Source organism: Podarcis gaigeae, assembly GCF_964106915.1.
Source record: "Podarcis gaigeae genome assembly, chromosome: 17".
Taxonomy (NCBI): domain Eukaryota; kingdom Metazoa; phylum Chordata; class Lepidosauria; order Squamata; family Lacertidae; genus Podarcis; species Podarcis gaigeae.
The window spans coordinates 11,265,249-11,288,111 of NC_139694.1; the positions used below are offsets into that span (position 1 = coordinate 11,265,249).

Below are 22,863 nucleotides of genomic sequence, written 5' to 3' on the forward strand. Positions count from 1 at the left end.
GGCCAGAGAGGGAGGAAAGAGCCGGCCGGGCGGCTGAGGGGAGGAGGGTCTCGCCTTCCCCTCACGCACCTCAGCCCCGCTCTCGGCTCTCAGTCCTTTTCCCTCACAAAACCGCCTCCTTTTACCTCACAAAACGCGCTTTCCCTCTCTGGGCGGCTACAACAACCGTTCGTTTGAAGAAGAAAATAAAATAGGGCTTCAGCCTCGGAAGACCAGGCCCCACAGCCCTCCCCATAGATGTACAGCTTGTGCAGAAATTTGGGGGTCGGAATTCCTACATCGCTTATGGATTTGGTTTTTTTACTAAGACTCCGGTCCAAACTCCAAGCGCTGGTTTGTTCCCCGCCCTTGCAACTTTGGGGGTCCCAGTAGCACACACTGGGCTACCACGTTAATTCACATGTCAGGAAGGCATCGTTTGAAGACAGTAGGGTTTGTTTCCGAGTAAACTCGGGAGGCTCGGCTTGGAATCAGAATGGTTGGAAGGGGAACCTGAGGGTCATCTAGTTCAACCCGCCTGCAATGCAGGGATGTCTTAGGCGTGGCCGATGGCCATCTAACTTCTGCTTAAAAACCTCCAAGGAAAGAGAGTCTTGCCACCTCTTTTGGGAGTCTGTTCCACTATTGAACAGCTCTTCCTGGTGTTTAGCAGGAATCTCCTTTTTCTGGTAGCTTGAATCCATTGGTTCATGTCCTAGCCTCCAGAGCATGAGAAAAAAAGCATGCACCATCTTCCATGTGACAAATCCTTGAGATATTTGAAAATTGCTATCCTATCTCCTCTCAGTCTCCTCTTATCCAGGCTAAACATACCCAACTCCCTCAACCATTCCTCGGTAAGGCTTGGTTGATCATCTTGGTCACCCTCATCTGCACATGTTCCATCTTGTCAATATCCTGCTTAAATTGTGGTGCTCAGAACTGGACACGGTAATCCAGGCGTGGTCTGACCAAGGCAGAATAGTTTAGTGCTATGACTTCCTTTGATCTGGACTCTAAACTTCTTGATAATGCAGCCTAAAACAGCATTAGCTTGTTTTGCTGCTGCATCACACTGTGGATTCAGGCAAAGCTTGTGGTCTACTAAGACCCCTTTTCACATATGTACTACTGGCAATCCAGGTGTCTCTCATCTTATATTTGTGCAGTTGGTTCTTCCTGCCTAAGTGCAGAACCTCTCCAATCTGTTAAGGTCACACTGAATCCCAATTCTGTCTTCTGTGACATTGGCTGCTACCCCCTGTTTGCTAATTTCCCCTCTCACACTGTTACTCTTGATCAGTTTTCTGCCCTGGCTGTGGGTAATTGTGTGGGTTTTTTAAACCAAAGAGACCCCTTCCCCTCCAAAAAAACATTTATGTCTCGAAATCCACTAGAATTTCAAACTCGGAGTCGGAGACATATTTACACTTGTGAATCCTTCTCTTAATCCATTTTCTTGTTTACAGGTAAAAGTAGTGTAGTGGGTCCTCACATATATATTCACACTGTGGAAGAGTGAAGCAGCTAGAGGGTTGGACTAGGACCTGGGAGACAAGGGTTCAAGCTGGCATAAAGCTCTGTAGATTATCTTGGGACAGTCATAGACTCAACCTAACCTACCTCACAGGTTCGTTATGAGGATAAAATGGGGCAGAGGAGAAGTCTGTATGCCACCGTACGTTCTTTGGGGGACAGATGGAATATAAATGTAATATTAAATAAAATAAACACTTTCGGTATGGTCTCAAAGGGTCTGTAACAGCATGTGTGATTTTGAGCCTTTATTCCATAGAGGGATCATAGTCAGTTAAATTATTCAAGCATTTCACTTCAACTAATTTATGTAGATTCCAACTTGCTGGCTCACCCTGTTCATCACCCTCATCTTCTTTTGTTCATAATTTTATCTGCTCCTCTAACACTTCATTAGTCAATGTTACTCTTTGTCAATTAATTCTTCAATTTCTTCCTCAAGGGTATCAGTGAAGCCATCACCAATCCCTTGCCTGGCCATCTGAACAATTCATTCCACTTCATTGTCAATAGTAGGGAATTCCTTAAAATCGTTCACACATTCTTTCCATAAGGCCACCATGCATCGACTGATTCAGTCTTGATTGCATCTATAGCCTGCTTAATATATGTGATGCAATTGGTAATGTTAAAGGACTTCCAACACTCAATCGCATTAAGACTGGGATCAGCATCCCTAATGTTATGGGCCCATGAGGATGTAAGCCTATGTAAGTTGCCTTGAAACAGCAAATAAAACCTTGGTCATCAGGTTGTATGATGGAGGTGATATGGGGGGCGGGGGAGAGAAAGACAACTTCAACACGACAACAGTGATATCTCAGTTTAAGAACAGTCCGGTTTACGAACTCTGCAAAACTGGAAGGAGTGTCCCGGTTTGTGAACTTTACCTTGGTCTAAGAACAGAATCCGAACAGTGTAAGGACACCGGTGGTGGGAGGCCTTATTAGGGAAAGCGTACCTCAGTTTAAGAACGGTTTTGGTTTAAGAACAGACTTCTGGAACGGAATAAGTTAGTAAACCAAGATACAACTGTATATGCAAAGTGGAATGACCAGGAGCATTGTCTACAAACAGCAATGGTCAAGTTCTTTCTCCATAAGGTACCACTTAACCTCCAGGACAAAGTAGTTGCGGAACCAACGCAGATCGACATGCCATCTCTCAGTAAGTCCAGCACAGCAAGTTTTTCCTCCAGCGTTGAAACTTATTGCTGGCTCTTCAGCTGCACACCAATACAGATACGTGGCTTGCGTTTCGGGGCAATGTTGCACTGTTCTTTAATCACTAACCATGCTCAGTGAGGGGACCACACTTATTCTGAGGCTGTTTGATGAGTGGAAGGGCAGGTGGGATTTCCTGTGCTTTTTTTCCTGATCGCTCACCCCTTTTTTTCTGGCCGAGCACATATGGTTGAATTTGCATGAGGTGAACACGTGTAATATGTGGTTGTATTGTATTATCGTTTGTGCCCATTTGCAACAAATTGGGACTTCAGAAAATGTACTGGAAGTGCAAGTAAATCCAGAAGAACAGGATTCGCACCATTTATTAATTTTGTTCTGGTCCAAATCTGACCAACTGCAAGATGCTGACTTCTCGAACAACTGCCAATATAGCAGCAAAAAAACTGTGGAGAAACCTATGGCAGAATTTTCTGGCAGGCCATTTTATGGGATGGGTTTTAAAGTGTCGGCCCCCTCACTCAATTCTCAAAATGGTCCTTCATAATAACAACTTTGTGACAAAAGGCATGTTTAATCAAAGTAGTATGTTGAATTTATTCAATTGCCAGTGTACATTTGGGGGGGAATTGAAATAATTACAATGGTGCAAACTTTGCTGTGCTGTTGCTGCTATATTATTTGAAAGACCACAAAGGGAGGATAAAATATAGCTAACTGGTATAAAGCCAAAACCAGGATATGAGAAATCCACAATTCACATCTCACTCCAGCCATGAACTACTGAGACAACGTATATGAAGTACTTCAAATTCTAAAGTCCTATATAAATGCTATGTACAGTTGTACCTTGGTTTTCGAACAGCTTAGTTCTCTAACGTTTTGGCTCAGCAAACCTGGAAGTGAGTGTTCCAGTTTGCGAACTATTTTTGGAAGCCAAGCTTTGGTTTCCAAACATTTTGGAAGTCGAATGGACTTCCAGAATGGATTCCGTCCGACTTCCAAGGTACGACTGTATTGATATTTTTGCCATAGCAATCTCCATTTTTGTATTGCCCCATTTTTTAATTTGCCATTTTTATGTGAGCGCTATAGAACACAAACTATTAAGGTAATATCAATCCTACATAAACAAAGATTTTATGTAACATTAATGTGGGGGGCGGGGAGAGGCAACAATGATACAGTACTTGTTTTAATAGCGGACATCAACTGCTGAAAATGAATAGGTAGGGTTTTTTTTTTTTTTTAAAAAAAAGCTTATATATTTACACATGACCAGAGGCGTATTTAGGCTCCCTTGGGCCCTTGGCAAGGAGATGTTGGCCACCCAACGCGGCAAAGCAGTCCACGGAGTGCTTGGATGGGCGGGTGGGCTCCTAGTCACTCTGAACCAGAGTGAGAGGCACCATTTTTGCAACCCCCTGGGGCCTGTGCCTTTGGTAGGAACCTAACCAATCCCTAGGTATATCTTTGCACCCGAGGGCACCCACCACCTTCCATTCCCCCCATCCTACTTGGAGGCTGCTGGTGTCACTGTACGTCTGTGGCTGCCCATGTCACGAACGTCTTGGGAGGCCCTTCAAGGGCTGAGGCACAAGGCATATTTTGATTTATTTATAAATAATTCAAAGATGCTAAATTTCCATATTTTTAGCACCACGATTTGATTCCTGATTACCCCAAACCTTTCATCAACCCCACTCATTTTTCTTCATACCTCTAAAGACCTATTGCCCATTTCCCATATCCTTTCCAACGCCTATCTCTTTTTCTAGTGGGGTAGCTGTGTGTTAGTGTCTTGCAATAAAAACCAGAGAAAGACTTACGGTGTCTTAGAGCTAACAAATTTATTATAGCAGTGCATAAACTTTTGTGGACTACTGTATTATGCATACTGTATGCATGCACACGAAAGCTCATACCAATAACAAACTTAGTTGGTCTCTAAGGTGCTACCGGAAGGAATTTTTTTATTTTGTTTCAGCCACAATAAGAGTTAGTCATTAAGATGCCACAGTACTTGTTGTTCCTTTCCTGCATTTCACTGCCTACTTTTTCCCCCCAGTGATTTTCTACCCTAACTAAATTATGACACTCTTCTCTCAGGGCATTTTTTGATCTGGTCCTCTTGGAAGCAACAAAAAAAATGTGGCCATCTTTGCTAGTGGCAGCCTGGCCTCAAAGAAAGAATATAAGAAATTGGCCAGCCATTTTTACGAAGGGCAGCTTTATGGCTCCGTTGCCATGGCTCTTTGGGAAGACAAAAGATATGAGTATTAGAAGCCGAAAGTACTCTCAAATTCCACATGCTGGAGTGAAACATTCTTATGCCCCATGGTTTCATTAACTTAAGTGGCAAGATGCTTCCGTTAGGATGTTTGGAAGATAGATTGCACAGAAATATCCAGCTCTAGGATATTATTAAGATTAAATGGAGGGGAAGCCCCATGCACACTTGAGATAATCCCAGCAAAGGAAAATGTTGATTTTGCCCCAGAAAGAGAATCACGGTTTGCAAATTCATATTGGATTTGAGGTGGAATAATCCAGAATTGTTCTTGGTTTAGCTTCTGTGATCTTCAGACGAACAGTGGTATATAAATGTAAGAAATAGTAATAGCTTCATACAATGAAAATAACTATATGGTCTGTGATGAATAGAAGCACTCTAGGGAATGGAATATTAATATTTAGCATTTTTATCATTCTTTAGTGTCCCGTCATGATGTTTAGAACTCTGCAAATTAAATCAGTAATATCATCTCCATATTGTAAATGGAATATTGAGGCTAAAAGATATTGCCTTGCCTAAGGCATTTTTTTAAAAAAATGTGACCCGATTATCGAAGAGAACACACAAGCTTTGTAAACAATGGCTCAGGTCTTTACCGAGTACAGTTAAACCTGGGTTGTCAAACGTAATCTGTTCCGGAAGCCCGTTCAGCTTCCAAAATGTTAGACAAACGAGGAGCGGCTTCCAATTGGTTGCTAGAGCTTCCTGCACTCAAGCGGAAGCCACGTCAGATGTTTGGCTTCCGAAAAACGTTCAAAGGTTTTCAGCGTTTGGGAGCTGAAATGTTCAAAAATGGAGCCATTCAGGAGCTGAGGTTTGACTGTGCTGTACTATATAGAGTGGGTTTGCTGCAAGGCTGGCTGCCAAGGTGGCAAGATCAGGCATTTTCCCTGCACTGCAAAACTAGCAGTGAGTTCACAACAGCATCGCCATTCCCACTTTGTATGGGACACCATTTCTTTCTTTCTTTTTAAAGAAAATCCAAATCTCAAAACACACATCAAGTCCTTGTACAAGTTCCATATCTTTTAATACAAATTATTGATGGCATTAGTTGGATACAATGAAAACACACGTCAGTGTTGCATAGCTGCTCAGATATACAACTTCATTCCTTCAAGTAACTAAAATTGTTACTCCATAAATCCACTGTAAACGAGGACTCTGCAATCCAACTCAAATACTTTCAGAATCTTACATGCGCTTGCTTTATTGAGAACAGGGGCCACTCTGTGGAGGCCAAGACTGGGAACCAATTTAGGGTATTAAAATCACTAGTACAGCATTATTCACATAAAATGAAGAAAACAATTCCTTTATTTGGTACAATTCAAGTAATTGCTAAGTGTTTTTTTAAATGCACAGTGCTTTGGACCACCCCCACAGTTAATCTGTACAGCAGCAGTAACTAGGGGTCAGTATGTTATGGAGAGTGCCTTACACTCCTGGTGAGATTAGAAGAAATACCTCTGTAGTAATGTAGAGTTGCAACATATTTTGGGAAGGGGTGGAGAACATCACTCTGTTTAATTGCCTGCCTAGCTATCTCCACTCTTAAAGTTCTTGTAGTTCACCCAGAGCCGAATGTCATATTCTTTCCTGCTTTAACATGGAGTTACTGCGGATCATCGTACGTTGGCACATTCTGCTCCTCACTTGGGCTGTGTTTGCTCTTAAGGGACCGACCAATGTATCTCCAGTATTCCTTCCGGATTATGTCTTTTTCTTTAGCCAGGATTTCACATAGCTACAGAAAGGAGAATTACAAGTTTGAACAGTTTGCATGGTTTATACCCGCCATTTTGTTTATTATATAGCACCCCAAAGGCTCATGGTGTTTTGCCAATATAAGCAGAAAGGCAGTTCCCTGCTCTGGAAACCTGCAACAGACCAGAAGACAACACTGGATAGTGGAACTGGAAGAACTCTGCTGGGTCAAGCAGGTGCATGGATCTGAAGCTACATTCTGCCAAGTCAAACTATGGGTTTAATCTTGCCCAGCGTGCCACAACCTGGTAACCCTCCAGATGTTTTGGACTCCAACTCCCATCAGCCCCTGCCAGAACTATTTTCTATTTTTCAGCAGTGGAATCCTAACCTAACCAAGATTTATCGAGACTAATTCTACAGGGATTGTTTTTAAGCCAATGATTTTATTTATTAAAGTTTCTATAATATTTTTTGACCCAAAAAGGATGGAATCCTCTGCTGTTGTTTTCCTGGGGAATACTCATCAGTGCCCTTAGAAAGCCTGAAAGTTATGTGTGGTATTCACCAGTGATATTTATTTTGAAATATTGAAGAGAGACAAATAATGGAATTCACTATTGATTCTCCAGTAGTAAATACCCAACAATCTTCCAATTTCCAACCCACTCCACGCTAACTGATTTAGAATTCTTTTCCAGCAGAAATAAATAAATCTTAAGGTACAGCAAAGAACAGAAATTTAGCCGAGGTAATGAAATGACAGTCAGCAGGGCAACACAATGGTAACATATTTAGGGTATCTTTACACCTTAAAATATAACACTGACCAGGGTGCAAACTTACCCCCAACGAGAAAAAACAATTGTTTTATGGGGTAGATTGTAAGTGGGTATTTATTTTGCTCAGAAAAAAAATAGTTAACAGTAATTCATGTTCCTTTGGGAACATCACACACAGAGTACCAGTGGCAACGTCCTGAAATGGCAAATCAATTGTTATCTCCAGAAGAAAGGAGAAGGCTTAGTATATGCAGCAAGATATTACATTTATATATACCCCATCCCATCTCTTGCAGAATGAAGCGGGTCAGTTCACTATTTTGTCACCTAATTCTGAATACAACCTTTAGCATTTCCCCCAAGCCCCATGCACACCAACAATGAAGTGGAATGATGTACAACTGGAGTATTCATTCACATTACTGTATTCCCCTACCAGTTTCAGTTTTCCTAACCTCCTTCTGTTGCTTCCCTTTTCTCTATTTCTAAAGTGTAAGCACCACTGGGCAGGGACCTTCACTTTCACTGTTTATACAATATTGTAATAATAGTATAATAATTAAAAGGCATCTTTTGGAGTGCAAAGGAAGTTGGTAGAGGGCTTTATCAGCATGTAAAAAAAAAAAGACTTTCCTTTTCTCAAAGCAAAATACTCTATCCAGATAATCTGGCAGCTCAGCCTGGCTTTTAAGATTTGGCAAAGCAAATGAAATACACAAAGTTCTCTCTCCTACATGGCAGGATAAAATACAAGCCTAATTCTCTTAATGGACACTAAAATACAGCTTTCCAACCCTTCCAGTCTAGTTTTTTTGTCAACTGAAGACTGCATTTCTCAATGTACCACAGGTTATAACCAAGCCTTTTAAAAAAAACTGCCACGGTTCTAACCAAAATAATAATAATAAATAGTGCTGAATCTAGACAGAAAGGCAAATCCTGTCCCTCATGTGTTGACTGATAGCAGATGGCTGAAAGCCTTTAACAATAAGTCAAAAGTTCTGAGCGCATATTTTAGGGATGAAATGGGAGTCAGCTGCTGTACAGAACAGCATATATGGAAAGAGGCAAAATGGTTACATAAAAAGTGAAACCCCTTTAATTTTTACATTTCCTTTGTAGCTGGGATTAAATAGTTAGCAATCTGATAATCAGCATGCATGAAAGTAATAGTCACAGCAGTTATACAGCATATTAATACTGCATTTTAAACAAGTATTTTCCTCAGAATTATAACTTCCAGACTGCAGTGCATGGCAGAGAAGTGGCCTGTGGCATTTCTGTCCAATTTTCAATTCTGCAAAAATTGATAACATTCTGCAATTATGTCAATTTAAAAATCATTATCCTTTCCTTAAAATTTGTTTGCGGTACCAAATGTTGGTGCTACCACATTCAAACTGACAAACTATTTATCCACAGGTGAGATTAAATTCTACAGAAGACTGGAGAAAAGATGGACTTCCCCATCTGCTTATTGCAACTCGTCTATTAAAAGGGTAACACAGAGGCTGAACAACTTTTAAAAACTAACCTCTAATGCTTTGCTGAGAGTTTCTTCCTTGTTTTCACACTCGTTTTCCAGCATATCTTCATATATGTCCACCAAAAAGGCAATCAGGTAGGGGGAACTATGACTTGGCTGCAATTCCAGTAGCTGTCCTAAGAGGTTTGGATGTTTCGAAAGGCCACGATCCTGCAGGATCCTGAAATAAAATGCAGCTGTAAACGCCACACTTCATTTGCATGCGGTCACCACACCATTTGCTGTATATTTACAAATCTGATGCTTCCTACAGAACGTGGAAAACTCCTATGGCCTATATAAAGTGATAAGCAAGCAAGCAACTACAAATAGTGTCAGGTATCATTAACCTGCAAGCCATCTCAACCAGTATCATGAATCAGTGCCAGTATTCAGAGGGACGTGGGTGGCGCTGTAGGTTAAACCACAGAGCCTAGGACTTGCTGATCAGAAGGTTGGCGGTTCAAATCCCCGCGACGGGATGAGCTCCCGTTGCTCGGTCCCTGCTCCTGCCAACCTAGCAGTTCAAAAGCACAGCAAAGTGCAAGTAGATAAATAGGTACCACTCCGGCGGGAAGGTAAACGGCATTTCCATGCACTGCTCTGGTTTGCCAGAAGTGGCTTAGTCATGCTGGCCACATGACCCGGAAGCTGTACGCCGGCTCCCTCGGCCAATAAAGCGAATTGAGCGCCGCAACCCCAGAGTTGGTCACAGCTGGACCTAATGGTAAGGAGTCCTTTTACCTTTATTCAGAGGACAAGCGGCAAGATCCCCCCTGCCCCTGAAATATGGCAATGAGCTAAGTGCAAGAGGGAACGTGCACAGCTGAGAAAGTCCTGGAAAATGAAACAAGGTCCAGGAAAGCACTTCAACAGACCAAGCAGGATTCAGCAATTTGCTCAGCACTAAAGTCTGCACTATGGCTGGAGAACCTGTGGCTCCACAGACATTGCTGGACCCTACCTCCCATCATCTCAGACCACAGGTTATACTGGCTGGGGTTGGGAGACCTGGAGTCCAACAACATCTGGAACTCCATGGCGTGTGCAATCCGACTGGCATCCTCCCAGATGTCATCTGGGCACCAGGTACAACTTGAATTCAACAAGGCAGAAGGAGAACCTGCTCAGCTGACGCTGACACAAAACCCCACACATACACTATATGTATAACAGAATATAAGTTTCGCCACCCCACCCCTCCTCTCCTCCCTCTCTTCTTCCCCAACCTTAGACTGTACACAACGCTAATGTCTCAAAACAAATCTGTCTCAAAACTGATCTGCAGAAAACACTTTACAACCTGCAAAAAGAGACATTGCATGTACTTTTGTAAACCAAGAAAATATTTAATAAAAATTATTTAAAAAGACAACAACAAAACCCAAGGCTATGGGCTCTTTTGGACCTGTGGTTCCTGGTTTTGTTCTATTTTTTGTAGCCTTAAAAAAGAAGATTATGCTGACTGCAAACCACTTTGCTCTATGCAATAAAATGGCTTAAGGTAAAGGTAAAGGTACCCCTGCCCGTACAGGGCAGTCTTGCCAGACTCTAGGGTTGTGCGCCCATCTCACTCAAGAGGCCGGGGGCCAGCGCTGTCCTGAGACACTTCCGGGTCACGTGGCCAGCGTGACATTGCTGCTCTGGCGAGCCAGAGCCGCACACGGAAACGCCGTTTACCTTCCCGCTTGTAAGCGGTCCCTATTTTATCTACTTGCACCCAGGGGTGCTTTCGAACTGCTAGGTTGGCAGGCGCTGGGACCGAACGACGGGAGCGCACCCCGCCGCAGGGGTTCGAACCGCCGACCTTTCGATCGGCAAGCCCTAGGCGCTGAGGCTTTTACCCACAGCGCCACCTGCGTCCCTAATAAAATGGCTTACACCAATATAAATATGTTTATGTAAGCCGTTTACATTATGTAAGACACCCACCCACCATGTACAGGATATGCAACAACAACAGTTCTTTACAACCTCTATCCCTGAATGCTAGGGGCAGCTTGAAAAATTACATGATTTTAATTTTTTAAAAAAACAAAACAAAACCCTGAAGACAACCACATCCTCACCAGAATGTGCTTCCTCTACAATGTGACTCTTATGGCCATGTGTCACCTGACATTTTCTTTTCGGATCTTAAACACAAAGCCTCCAGAGCTGGGTAGTGACAGTCCTTTTCTGGTACCTAAAGCTGATCAGTATCACTCTGCACATGCATCAGCCCCTGAAGCACTTGGAGAACTTCCACCCCACTAGCAAACCTGCATGGAGGACACAGCCCTTCTGCAAGCCATTTTGTGTCTGCATTCTGCGCCGTTTTGCAACTCAGTCATCCTCTACTTGTGTTACAGTTTGCTACCCTTGCCAAAACCGGGAGCATAAAATCATTTGGAGTAACTCCTTCTTAGAGCCTCTGGAATTACAAAATATCTGGAATTACAAAATATCCAGGGCTCCATGTACACTGTGCTAAAAATATGGAAGTTACGCAATCAAAAACAAATTAAAAAAAGCATAGGTTCTGCATCTTATAACAAGTAGGCAGACAATAGATTTACGTTTTCTGTCTGCTTTTGGACAATTTCTTTCTGGTTTTGCTAGTCATGGGAGCAAAGGAAATGCACTTAGAGCTCCACTACCAACTGTAGGAAATCGTATTTCACAACTGCATTGGCTGCAATAGGCACCGCCCACGTACATTCACAAATACCTCTGCAGTGAAAGGCTGGAAACTTGTTTTAAAAATGAAAGCAACATTTTTCAGGAAGCTGAACCCCGGGCCTGCTATTAGTACAGCAAGCCAGTGTGGCATAATGGTTAGAGCATGGGTAGGCAAACTAAGGCCCAAAGGCTGGATCCGGCCCATCAGCATGTTTTCACAATAGTAGAATGTGTCCTTTTATTTAAAATGCATCTCTGGGTTATTTGTGGGGCATATAATTCTTTCATTTTTATTTTCAAAATATAGTCCGCCGTCCGCCCCCAAGGTCTGAGGGACAGTGGACCGGCTCTCTGCTGAAAAAGTTTGCTAACCCCTGGGTTAGAGTGCTGAACTCACTGGGTGAGCTTGGGCCAGTCACCATCTCTTAGCCTAACATACAGGATTGTTGTGAGGATGAAATGGGGAAGAAGAGAACCATGAACACCACCTTGAGATCTTTGGAAGATAAAGGTGGTAAAAAGGTAAAGGGACCCCTGACCATTAGGTCCAGTCGTGACCGACTCTGGGGTTGCGGCGCTCATCTCGCTTTATTGGCCGAGGGAGCCGGCGTACAGCTTCCGGGTCATGTGGCCAGCATAACTAAGCTGCTTCTGGCGAACCAGAGCAGCGCACAGAAACGCCGTTTACCTTCCCGCCGGAGCGGTACCTATTTATCTACTTGCACTTTGACGTGCTTTCGAACTGCTAGGTTGGCAGGAGCAGACCTTCTGATTGGCAAGTCCTAGGCCCTGTGGTTTAACCCACAGTGCCACCCGCGTCCCTTAAAGGTGGTATATAAATGTAATAAATAAAATAACAAATACTAGCATATTCTGCCCTTCAGAATAGCCAATGCCGCTAACAAATTTATCTCACCCTTTCAAATAGTTCCAAGCACTTTCATTATGGGGCACCATCTTGATCATTTCTAGGGTAAACCTGAAAAAAGAAAATCATAGTATTTGAAAAAGAAGAGTGGAAATATGGAGTCATACTGACCCAGAAACTCCAGCGGGTGCAGAATGCTGCGGCAAGACTCCTTATGGGGTCTTAGCTGCGAGATCATATTCATCCGGTACTATACCAGCTGCACTGGCTCCCGGTGGAGTACAGGATCAGGTTTAAGGCGCTGGTTTTAACCTTTAAAGCCCTATAGGGCCTAGGACCCTCGTACCTATGGGATCGCCTCTCCTGGTATGTCCCACAGAGAAATTTACGGTCTGCAGATAAAAACATCCTAAAGATCCCACACCACAGAGAGGTTAGGCTGGCCTCAACTGGAGCCAGGGCTTTCTCGGCCGCGGCTCCAATCTGGTGGAACGCTCTGTCACAAGAGACTAGGGCCCTGCGGGACCTGACATCTTTCTGCAGGGCCTGCAAGACAGAGCTGTTCCACCAGGCCTTTGGTCAGAGCGCAGCCTGACCCCCTCCTCTGGCAATCTGCACAGAATTTTGCTTGATGGTTGCCATTAATTTGCTTTTAATTTGCTTTTAATTAATTTTATAATGAATGTTTTTAGAATGTTGGACTATTTGGATTGTTGTTAGCCGCCCTGACATGACTAGCAGACTCATTAATTTCAGTGAGTCTACTCTAAGTAAGACTTAGCTGAACACAACTAAAAATGTCTTCTCTCCAATAAACAAATTTCCTACCAAGGAAAAGATGTTCTACAGATTCTTTTTTTAAAAAGAAAGAAAAATAGTGGGGAATCTCTCAAGATAATACGATAGAAAGATTTATTCACAAGGCAAAAATAATCCAAGGGCATGAGTTTTGATGTCCTTAGCTCAGCTGTCACCAACTTGATGCCTTCCAAAAATTGAGGACTACAACTCTCAAACTCTGCTGTGCTGGTTGGGGATGATGGGAATTGTAGTCCCAAACATCCGGAGGCATCCTGTTTGGCAGAGGCTCCCTTATCTAATGGTAAAACCCAATAGACTAAAACAAAGAAAAACCATGCAAGGATATATAAGCAAGCATCTCTGATGTATCCCTCTGCCTGTGACAAGTGTAAATGGCCTCAAATGAAGTTGAGTGTTTATTTTACTTACTGGACTTCTCTCTCTAAAACAGCAGGATCGTTATAACCAGTTGTGTTTGAAATGACAAAGTATCTTTGGTTCCAGACAGAATTGTTTCTGACATCATCTTTCAGGAGCTGTTCCACGTACTCCAGTTCATCATCCCACAGTTTAAATTCCTAAAAGCACAACAATAAAGGAGAAATGCTAGAAGAAGGAAGTACATTTGGGAAATAGCCTCATTTCCACATATAGCCGCAACTGAAGCAATGCTAGATTTTAAGAGTTAGGCAGCAAAAGATTCAGGATGAATAGAACAATAAAAACAAGACAGTTTTTAGCAAGCCAAGATGCCCATGAGAAAAAGCAACGATAGAGCCACGGTATAGCATCTTGAATACCATACACAGGAGAATGTCATGAGAGTCATGTCGTGAGAATACCATTAATCATGATATTAATTACTTATAATCAGAGTTGGAAGGGACCCCAAGGGTTATCTAGTCCAACCCCCTGCAATGCAACCTTGATTAATCATTTCAAAGCAGTAATAACCTGTATACACAAACGACAGTTCCCAACATTCTGTCACACTCTAGTATGACCAAGAAACTGAACCCAAAATTTGGGGCACCTTTTTGCTTCCTTAGCAGTTTGGTCAATGGTTGCCATTCATTCCCAGGGTTAGGAGGTTCGGAAATAAAAGTGACGCAAATGGGAACAACATTGCAGAGGGGGCAAAACCTGCCTTCTACCCACCATAGTGATCAGTGAAGGGATTCCACTCCCAGTGGCATTCCCCAGGGCTCCTTGCAATGTACAAGTTCCCCGCCCCAAATCTCAGTGGACATTTTGCTACTAAGAGCAACATCAAAATACCTGAATGACCCACTGTCTGTGCTGCCATGCATGGTAGTTCTTGGCATCCTGGTTAAGAATGTCTGCTATAAATTCAAGTTCCTGGGATGGATCCTTCAGCCACTCCACCAACACTCGTCTGTGGTGCCTAAAACATGAATAAATCCTTATTTAAACAAAACTAAAAAAAAAATGCGGGTGGCGCTGTGGTCTAAACCACAGAGCCTAGGGCTTGCTGATCAGAAGGTCGGCGGTTCGAATCCCCGTGACGGGGTGAGCTCCCGTTGCTCAGTCCCTGCTCCTGCCAACCTAGAAGTTCAAAAACATGTCAAAGTGCAAGTAGATAAACAGGTACCGCTCCGGCGGGAAGGTAAACGGCATTTCCATGCGCTGCTCTGGTTTACCAGAAGCGGCTTAGTCATGCTGGCCACATGACCTGGAAGCTGTATGCTGGTTCCCTCAGCCAATAAAGCGAGAGGAGAACCACAACCCCAGAATTGTTCGCGACTGGACCTAAGGTCAGGGGTCCCTTTAGCATTTTTTTTAAATACCCAGCATCCCTTCGGTGCCTGTTTACTGTTTAGCCGTATTTTATTGAAATGCAGTCCTGCCAAGAGTGATGGATAATTGGCATTTGCACTTGAAAACAAAAACGTTGAATGGAACGGTAACTGAATGAGTGGCACATCGTCATATTTGGTTGTTTCTGATCTTGTAGTGCGAGACAGCTCATTAAAGGCCACAATGTTCTATCACACCGCTCGGCAACTCTCCCGCTGAAAGTGCAAGTTGGACCCACTGACAAACATTGTGTTTTGAGTTTATACGAGGCAGAAAGAAAGCTGTCCTTGCAGCAATTAATCCGCTTAGCTTATTCATATGCACAATTTCATCATTTGATGCCACAAGCCAGCATGCAAGTGACGTACGTGTCTGAATTTGCCACGTTTTCTGTGCAGAGTATTAATAGTCATTAATCAGATGGGGCACAGAGTCCCACCCACCCAGTCTTAGCATGGCATCTCAGGAAAACCAACAGACTCTTGCCTCCTGCTAGCAAAAGGATTTTCAGGCACTTTACAAGAGCCACATGGCACTGCCCTGCTATGTCAAGTACCGGAAGATGCTGTTGCTCCAACAGCCTGCCATATTCAAGCCAAGGGCAAATAAAGAGGGACAAAGGCAGCCATGAAAACAGCCATCAGCCTAGTTATCTATGGTGAGCGCAAACTGCACAAAGGTGACCAGACAGGGAAGTTTACAAAGGTAATGTTATTTGTTATGCTATGAAGAACTAGTAAGTAGGCTTTTGACCATTTTCATAGACTAGTAATTCTTGATGGACCTGGTAGCTTGGCTTCTAAGGACATTTTGCTCACCTTTTCAAAGCATTTATGTGGACGTCAAATTATTGTTGTTTCTCATTAAGAATGTTTATAAAGAATTTTGAATTTTATATGATTATGAGTGTGTCCGTCCCTGTCCCCTCCCCCCACCCAGAAATCTTTTTGATTTGCTGCATTTGACCTTGTCATAATATATTAATATATACCACTGTAATTCTTCTCAAGTTATATACAGAAAATGGCCAATGAAATGTTGCTTTTGGGTCCCCCCCTTTCTTTCTGTTGCTGTTTGTGCATGTTTGCAAACACTCCTACTTTCTTCTCGTTTTTCTATAAGCATTTACAATACTGGCATTTCTGCAAAATGTATTATGTATGTCGTGTCATCATATAAACAAAACCCTCCTCATCTTAAGCATTCTTGCCATGTACAATGGTCTCCATATAAGCATTCTGCACTTATAATTTACAAAAGACAGGCAAGACCAAGTAAGTGGGCATTTCCTTTCAAGGGAAATAACTTTCCTTATCAAAAAGGAGCCAGACATTACCAGACTTGATAATTCTTTGGCTGATCTTCAATGATAGCTGTGATATAATTGAGTTCCTCGTGTAGATCTTTGTTCAGGGACTGCAGAAGAACCCTGCGGAAATGCCTGCAGAAGGAAAAACAATAATCAGACAAGAAAAATATTCTTCAGCAAAATGCGAGACCCAAAGAAGAATACTCAAGAGGACCTGCTCCTTCAGGTGGCCTTGGGGCAGCCATTCAGAGATTTAAAAGTGAACACCACCACTTTTCATCGAGGCCAACAATCATTGGCTGTTGAAGGACAGATATTGCATAGTTCTCCCCCAGCTTCTTCCAGAAGAGAGTTTAGCCATTTCATTTTGGATCACCTGCAGTTTCCGGACATTTTTTTTTAAAAAAGAAGACAGCCAGACTCAGAGCTCATGACAGTAATCCAACCTCAACCTCGAGGTTACAATGCCATGCATTAATGGCAGTCATGTCTCATGGTATACGAGTCTCACGTGAGCAATCATTTTCTGCAAGGAAAAAGTATACTCACTTATTTTGCAACAAGGCCTGGAGAGGTAGCATTTTAGCACAGTTTCACTGCTTAGTTAAAAATGCATTTTAATCAAGCTATTCAGATAAAAATTACCCAAATATTAGAGATTCCACACAAAAATAAAAGAAATTCAGACTCAACTTCTGGTTTTCTTCATGTTTACTCAGCAATTCCCAATTAACAATAAATGACAGATTCATCATCACTACATACCACACAGTGTAGTTCGCAGCATTAAGATCAATGGCATCCCCCGTTAAGTTGAAAGCTCTTTCGCTCCTTTCATCACATTGCAGAACAGCCCGGAAGTAATCATATACATCTTTAACTAGAGAGAGAGAGAAAAATCTCTTTATACCAAATCACTCTCTAGCCTTCCTTCATGGTCAGAAGAAGCCCAAATACCCATCTAGTCCACAATCCTGTTCTCACAGTGGCCAACCAGATGTCTATGGGAATCCCTCAAGCTGGCAATGAACACAACAACAGTCTTCCCCAGCGACTGGTGTTCAGAGGCATACCAGGGCCATTGCTGGAGGCAGTACACCAGCCATCATGACCATTAATTGTCTTATCCTCCTTGAAGGACAAAGATCTCATCTCTTCCCAAAGTTCTACTGCCAAAACCATTAACATCCCTCATGGCTCAGACCCTGGCCTCCCTAGACTGGCTCCCTATCCAGCATAAATGCCCCGTGGCCTTTAGAGCTCTCCACTGCTTTGCCCCACCCTCTCCCTGCCCTTATTACCTGCCATGTCCTTTCCTGTGATCTTCCCTTCTCCAACTCTTGGCACCCTAAGCCATTTTCAGTATAATGCAACACCTGTAACAGTACCAGTTCCGCAGTTCGAAACAGCCAAGTGGGTCTATATGGGGTAATGCCATCTTGCAGGTAACCTGGTCCCAAGTTGTTAAGGGCTTTCTATAATAATAGTAACACTTTGAACTTGAACTTGGCCTGCTAGCAAACCAGCAAGCAGCACAGGTCTCCCAGCTCAGGTGCTATATGCTGACAGGATCTTGCTCTGCTGCATTCTACACTAACTGCGGCTTCCAGATCAAGAGCAAGTGCCACACAGTCCACATTGCTTTCTTCATCAACTCTGCCTGTTTACCCTTATGCCTGGAACTCTTTCTCGGAAAACCAACACAGTTTGAGTCTCTCTCTCTTTGGTCACCTCCCAGCCTCTTCCTTTAAATCCATCTTCAAAATGGCTTTAACCTTTAATTACCATTTTCAACTGAAGTTAACTTGTTAACGTTTGTCGTGCATTAACTTTGCCTCCCCTCCTCCTGCTTTGTTACTCCCATTGTTGACATTTGGATTGAAGACTTGGAGGAGGAAGGAACCTGTCCTCTCTCTTTTTTTTTTTTTGGCTTATTGTGTTTTACTTACTTACTTAACAAAACTTATATACTGCTTGATTGTAAGAAAACCTCTAAGCAGCTTACAGAAATATTGTTTTAAACCCACCCCCACCCACTGAAGGTACAGTAATCTGGAAAATGCACCTAAAATGTAAATACCTTTTTGGTACTTTTGTGTATCAAACAGAGAAGTACCTAATGTAGCTTGCTTTTTCTTGCTGAAACAGCAGAATTAACTAGCATTAAAGCTACTCATTTATCTGTATCTAGATTATCTACTAAAAACAACCTCTTTATCCATGGTATTTTCTTCTGAAGAAACCCAGGGCAATCAAGCATCAAATAAGCTTTAAATGTGTATCCCAGCTTCTCATATACATGAAGCTTTAATGATAGCTTTCTAATGTGGGTGGGGTTGTAAACAATCTACCTAAGTGCTAGTAGCAAGTGTAGTTCTAATCTCACACCCTCTTTCATGACCTGAATCATCCTAATTGCCTTACTCTGTCAGTTCTACTTCTGAATTCCCATAAAGACAATAGTAATGAAGAATGAATCACCTTTCAATGGCCACACTTCTAGTTAGATGGGCATACCGATTTTATTTTTTAACCGAAGAACTTGAAACTTACACTTTTCACTATATATGATCTGGACTACTGGATTTGGCCCATCATCTTGAGGTACTGGCTCCACATCAGCCCATTCCTTCCTATCCCTGTAAAAAATAATAATAATCATAATTTGACAACCAGGGGGAAAGTATAAAATACTAGGACATATATAGTTCAGAGCTACTGCCTAAAGACCAAGGTTGGTTCGCACATGTGGGCAGCACTGCTTGATTCCTTTAGGCAATTTCTCCACTGCCCTGCACCCCCATCCACAATGTCCCTATTTCCAACCACATGTTTCATGACATTATAAAAGTAATTCAGAGTGTCTCTCCATCTATGCTAAGCAGAGCGATCAGCCCCTCTCCGGGAATAAGGAAGCCCAGGAAAGTGGACAAGGCTATTTCCAAACAGACCTGGGCATCCTTCGTTTTAAAAACCCAAGCCTTGCTTAGGCGAATCTGTTTCATTCATTTATCTGGACATTTACACCCCAACTTGCTAAAAAACAACAACACCCAAACTCAAGAGACACATAAACCTAGCAATAAACCAAACAGCAGGTTTGGGGCTTTGGGCTTTCATAAAAGAGGCATCTAGTGATCTAGCTGATTGCGGAAGAATTGATGCTTTTGAATGATGGTGCTGGAGGAGACTCTTGAGAGTCCCGTGGACTGCAAGAAGATCAAACCTATCCATTCTGAAGGAAATCAGCCCTGAGTGCTCACTGGAAGGACAGATCCTGAAGCTGAGGCTCCAATACTTTGGCCACCTCATGAGAAGAGAAGACTCCCTGGAAAAGACCCTGATGTTGGGGAAGATGGAGGGCACAAGGAGAAGGGGACGACAGAGGACGAGATGGTGGGACAGTGTTCTTGAAGCTACAAACATGAGTTTGACCAAACTGCGGGAGGCAGTGGGAGACAGGAGTGCCTGGCCTGCTCTGGTCATGGGGTCACGAAGAGTCGGACACGACTAAACGACTAAACAACAAAAGAGGCATCTCGAGGTTACAATCCTAAGCACGCTTACCTAGGGGTCGATGCCATTGGACTTCATGGGGCTTACTTATGAGTACGTAGACGTGCAAAGGACTGCGTTCCAAAACACACACACTCTCTCTCCATATATAATTAAGTTTTGGAGCGCAGTCCTTTGCACGTCTACTCATAAGTAAGCCCCATATATATATGTGTGTGTATATAAAACACGACATTCGCACATACCTGTACAGGACGTAGCCGTCGGTGTCCAGGGACAGCCCGCAGTCCAGCTCGCTGTCCCCAGCGGCCTCGCCTTCCGCCTCCAGGTGAGGAGCGCAGGGCTCGGGGTCTAAGCCGCCTTCCCCGTCCGCCATCATCACAGCCGCCTCCCGCCCACCCCGGAAGAGAGGAAGCGGCGGAGGCTTCCCTATGAGGAACAAGCTCCGCCCCGCGCCATAGAGGCGCAGCTGCTGGGCCTAGAGCGCCTCCATCACGAAAGAGCCGCACGGGAAGGAACGGGAGAGATTCACAGCGCCCTCCTCTCTCTCTCCGCCAACGGGAACAAGGCTTTTGCCATAGAGATAGTAAAGCGGAAGTCGCCTCACCGGAAGTGTTGGAAGAACAAGATGCCCAAAGAGCTTTGCGTTCCTTAGTTCCACTTCGGGTACTCAGTTGAACGCCTTTATTGCCATATGCAGGGCATCGTGGGGCTTTTCATCATCTGTACTGTACCTTTAATATATATATTGATCTATATTGATAAATAGCATACTTAGATCCGTGGTTCCCAATGTGGGGCACACGCCCCACAGCGGGGCAATTTGATTTTTTAAAGGGGGGCAATTTGAGGATGAGTTATTAACAGTTAATAGACTTTTAAGCATCCTCCACGTGAATATAAATTCACTTTTTGAATAATAATAATTATATGTCACAGTGGGGGAGGGGGATCAGGATTTTAGAGATGCTTAGGTGGGGCATGGCCAAAAAATGTTGGGAACATACAAAGTGGTACCTCGGGTTAAGTACTTAATTCGTTCCGGAGGTGCGTTCTTAACCTAAAACTGTTCTTAACCTGAAGCACCACTTTAGCTAATGGGGCCTCCTGCTGCGGCTGCACCGCCGGAGCACAATTTCTGTTCTCATCCTGAAGCAAAGTTCTTAACCCGAGGTAATATTTCTGGGTTAGCGGAGTCTGTAACCTGAAGCATCTGTAACCTGAAGCGTATGTAACCTGAGGTACCACTGTATATACACATACATACATATATATACATGTCTCGCAAGGGAACAGGATCAGGATCACCCTCCTGAGAATAAATAATTTTGTGGGTGGGAGATGAAGAGCATGATTATTTTGATGCACTGCAAATACCTGCTTTATTTACCCTTAAAAAAACAACAACCCATTTCCCTCCCTCCCAATGCATGGAGTAATCGGAGGACTGCTAAGTCGGAGCCTGTGAAGATGTTTTTAACCGTGTCTCTTGGTAGGATCGAATCCGTCTCTTTCTCTTGCTTATGGTTCCTCCTACAGGATAGAGGTGCTCAAGTCTCTATGTCATGGGGGGAAATGCGCAGCATTGCTAGTGGGGACCTGTGGAGATGACCAAATACAAGCTGACCAGAGGAGCAAGATCAGTGGGGTCTACTCCCAGATTTACGCGTGTAGGATTGCAGCTTGATTCTTACAACCTGATCCCTAGGCACATGTACTCAGGAGGAAGTCCCCAGTGAGTTCAGTGGGGCTTACTTTCAAGCATAGTGATACAACTTTAAGAAGAAAAATGGATATACATGCTTTTGTACATACTTTTGTGTTGGAGAACTGCACTGCACAATTCAGAGTTGTGTGAATTTTGGAGGATGGCTGCTTCAAAAGCCCTATACGACCTAGGACCTTTGTACCTACGGGACTGCCTCTCCTGGTATGTCCAACGGAGGACCTTACGGTCTTAAAATAAAAACATCTTGGAGATCCCGGGCCACAGGGAGGTTAGGCTGGCCTCGACCAGAGCCAGGGCTTTTTCGGCCGTGGCCCTGATCTGGTGGAACACTCTGTCACAAGAGACTAGGGCCCTGCGGGACTTGACATCTTTCCGCAGGGCCTGCAAGACAGAGATGTTCCACCAGGCCTTTGGCCAAGGCACAGTCTGACCTCCTCTCTCCTTCATAGAACTCTAGCCCAATGGTTGCCATTAATTTGATTCTGCATTGATTTTAGAATGTATTTCAATTAATTGACTCTGATGTTATGTAAACTGCTATTTTTATTGTTGTTAGCTGCTCTGGGCCCGGCTTTGGCTAGGGAGGGCAGGATATAAATAAAATATTATTATTATTATTATTATTATTATTATTATTATTATTATTATTATTATTCAAGAAGTGTAAATTAGGCAGATTCGTGTTAATCCCATCCCTACAGAGAGATTTTCTTCTTTAGCATATTGTCATATCTTTTGAGGACTGATATTTTAAACAGAATTCAATAGAGAAAGTACTGGTACAGGAGTTGCGTTTGTAAGAATGCAACTTGTCTGAGGTTTGTAAGGTGACATTTATAACAGAGGCTATTTATGGTTTACAGCACAGTTTCTAGCTACTGTGTAGGCAGCAGGGGGTGGTGTGTGGACCTGTGATCTTGATGTTGCTGGACTCTTAACACCCATCTGTCTCATAAAATATGGTCAATGGTTAGGAAGAGTAGAAGTTGTAGTCCAGCAGTATTAGGAGGACCGCAGATTCTCCACCCCTCTCAGAGGCTGCATAAATACAAAATTTCTGCAAAAAAAACAAGGGGGGGGGGGAGAGGCAGCTCCTGAACCTTTAACAGAAGAGGGAAATTTCAGCACTGTACCTGCTGTTAGATTGCAGGA

General features: G+C 43.3%; 1 protein-coding gene across 1 annotated transcript; it reads right to left on the minus strand.

Moving 5' to 3' along the window:
• Nucleotides 1-6,000: 6,000 nt before the first annotated feature.
• Nucleotides 6,001-20,542, minus strand: FNTA (farnesyltransferase, CAAX box, subunit alpha). The gene is made up of 9 exons (XM_083719572.1): nucleotides 20,228-20,542; nucleotides 19,020-19,105; nucleotides 17,232-17,346; nucleotides 16,494-16,598; nucleotides 14,618-14,744; nucleotides 13,769-13,917; nucleotides 12,587-12,649; nucleotides 9,019-9,190; nucleotides 6,001-6,742 (listed from the first exon to the last, which is right to left on the minus strand). The coding sequence occupies exons 1-9, from the start codon at nucleotides 20,359-20,361 to the stop codon at nucleotides 6,611-6,613; spliced, it is 1,083 nt and encodes a 360-aa protein (XP_083575698.1). The 5' UTR covers nucleotides 20,362-20,542; the 3' UTR covers nucleotides 6,001-6,610.
• Between the last annotated feature and the right edge of the window lie 2,321 nt (nucleotides 20,543-22,863).

Coding starts and splice junctions, on each gene's coding strand:
- FNTA (XM_083719572.1), bottom strand. CDS start 20,361: ATGATGGCGGACGGGGAAGGCGGCTTAGACCCCGAGCCCTGCGCTCCT. Junction 17,347..19,019: donor GATCATATATAGTGAAAAGT/GTAAGTTTCAAG, acceptor CTCTCTCTCTAG/TTAAAGATGTATATGATTAC. Junction 14,745..16,493: donor CCAAAGAATTATCAAGTCTG/GTAATGTCTGGC, acceptor TTCATGTTTTAG/GCACCACAGACGAGTGTTGG.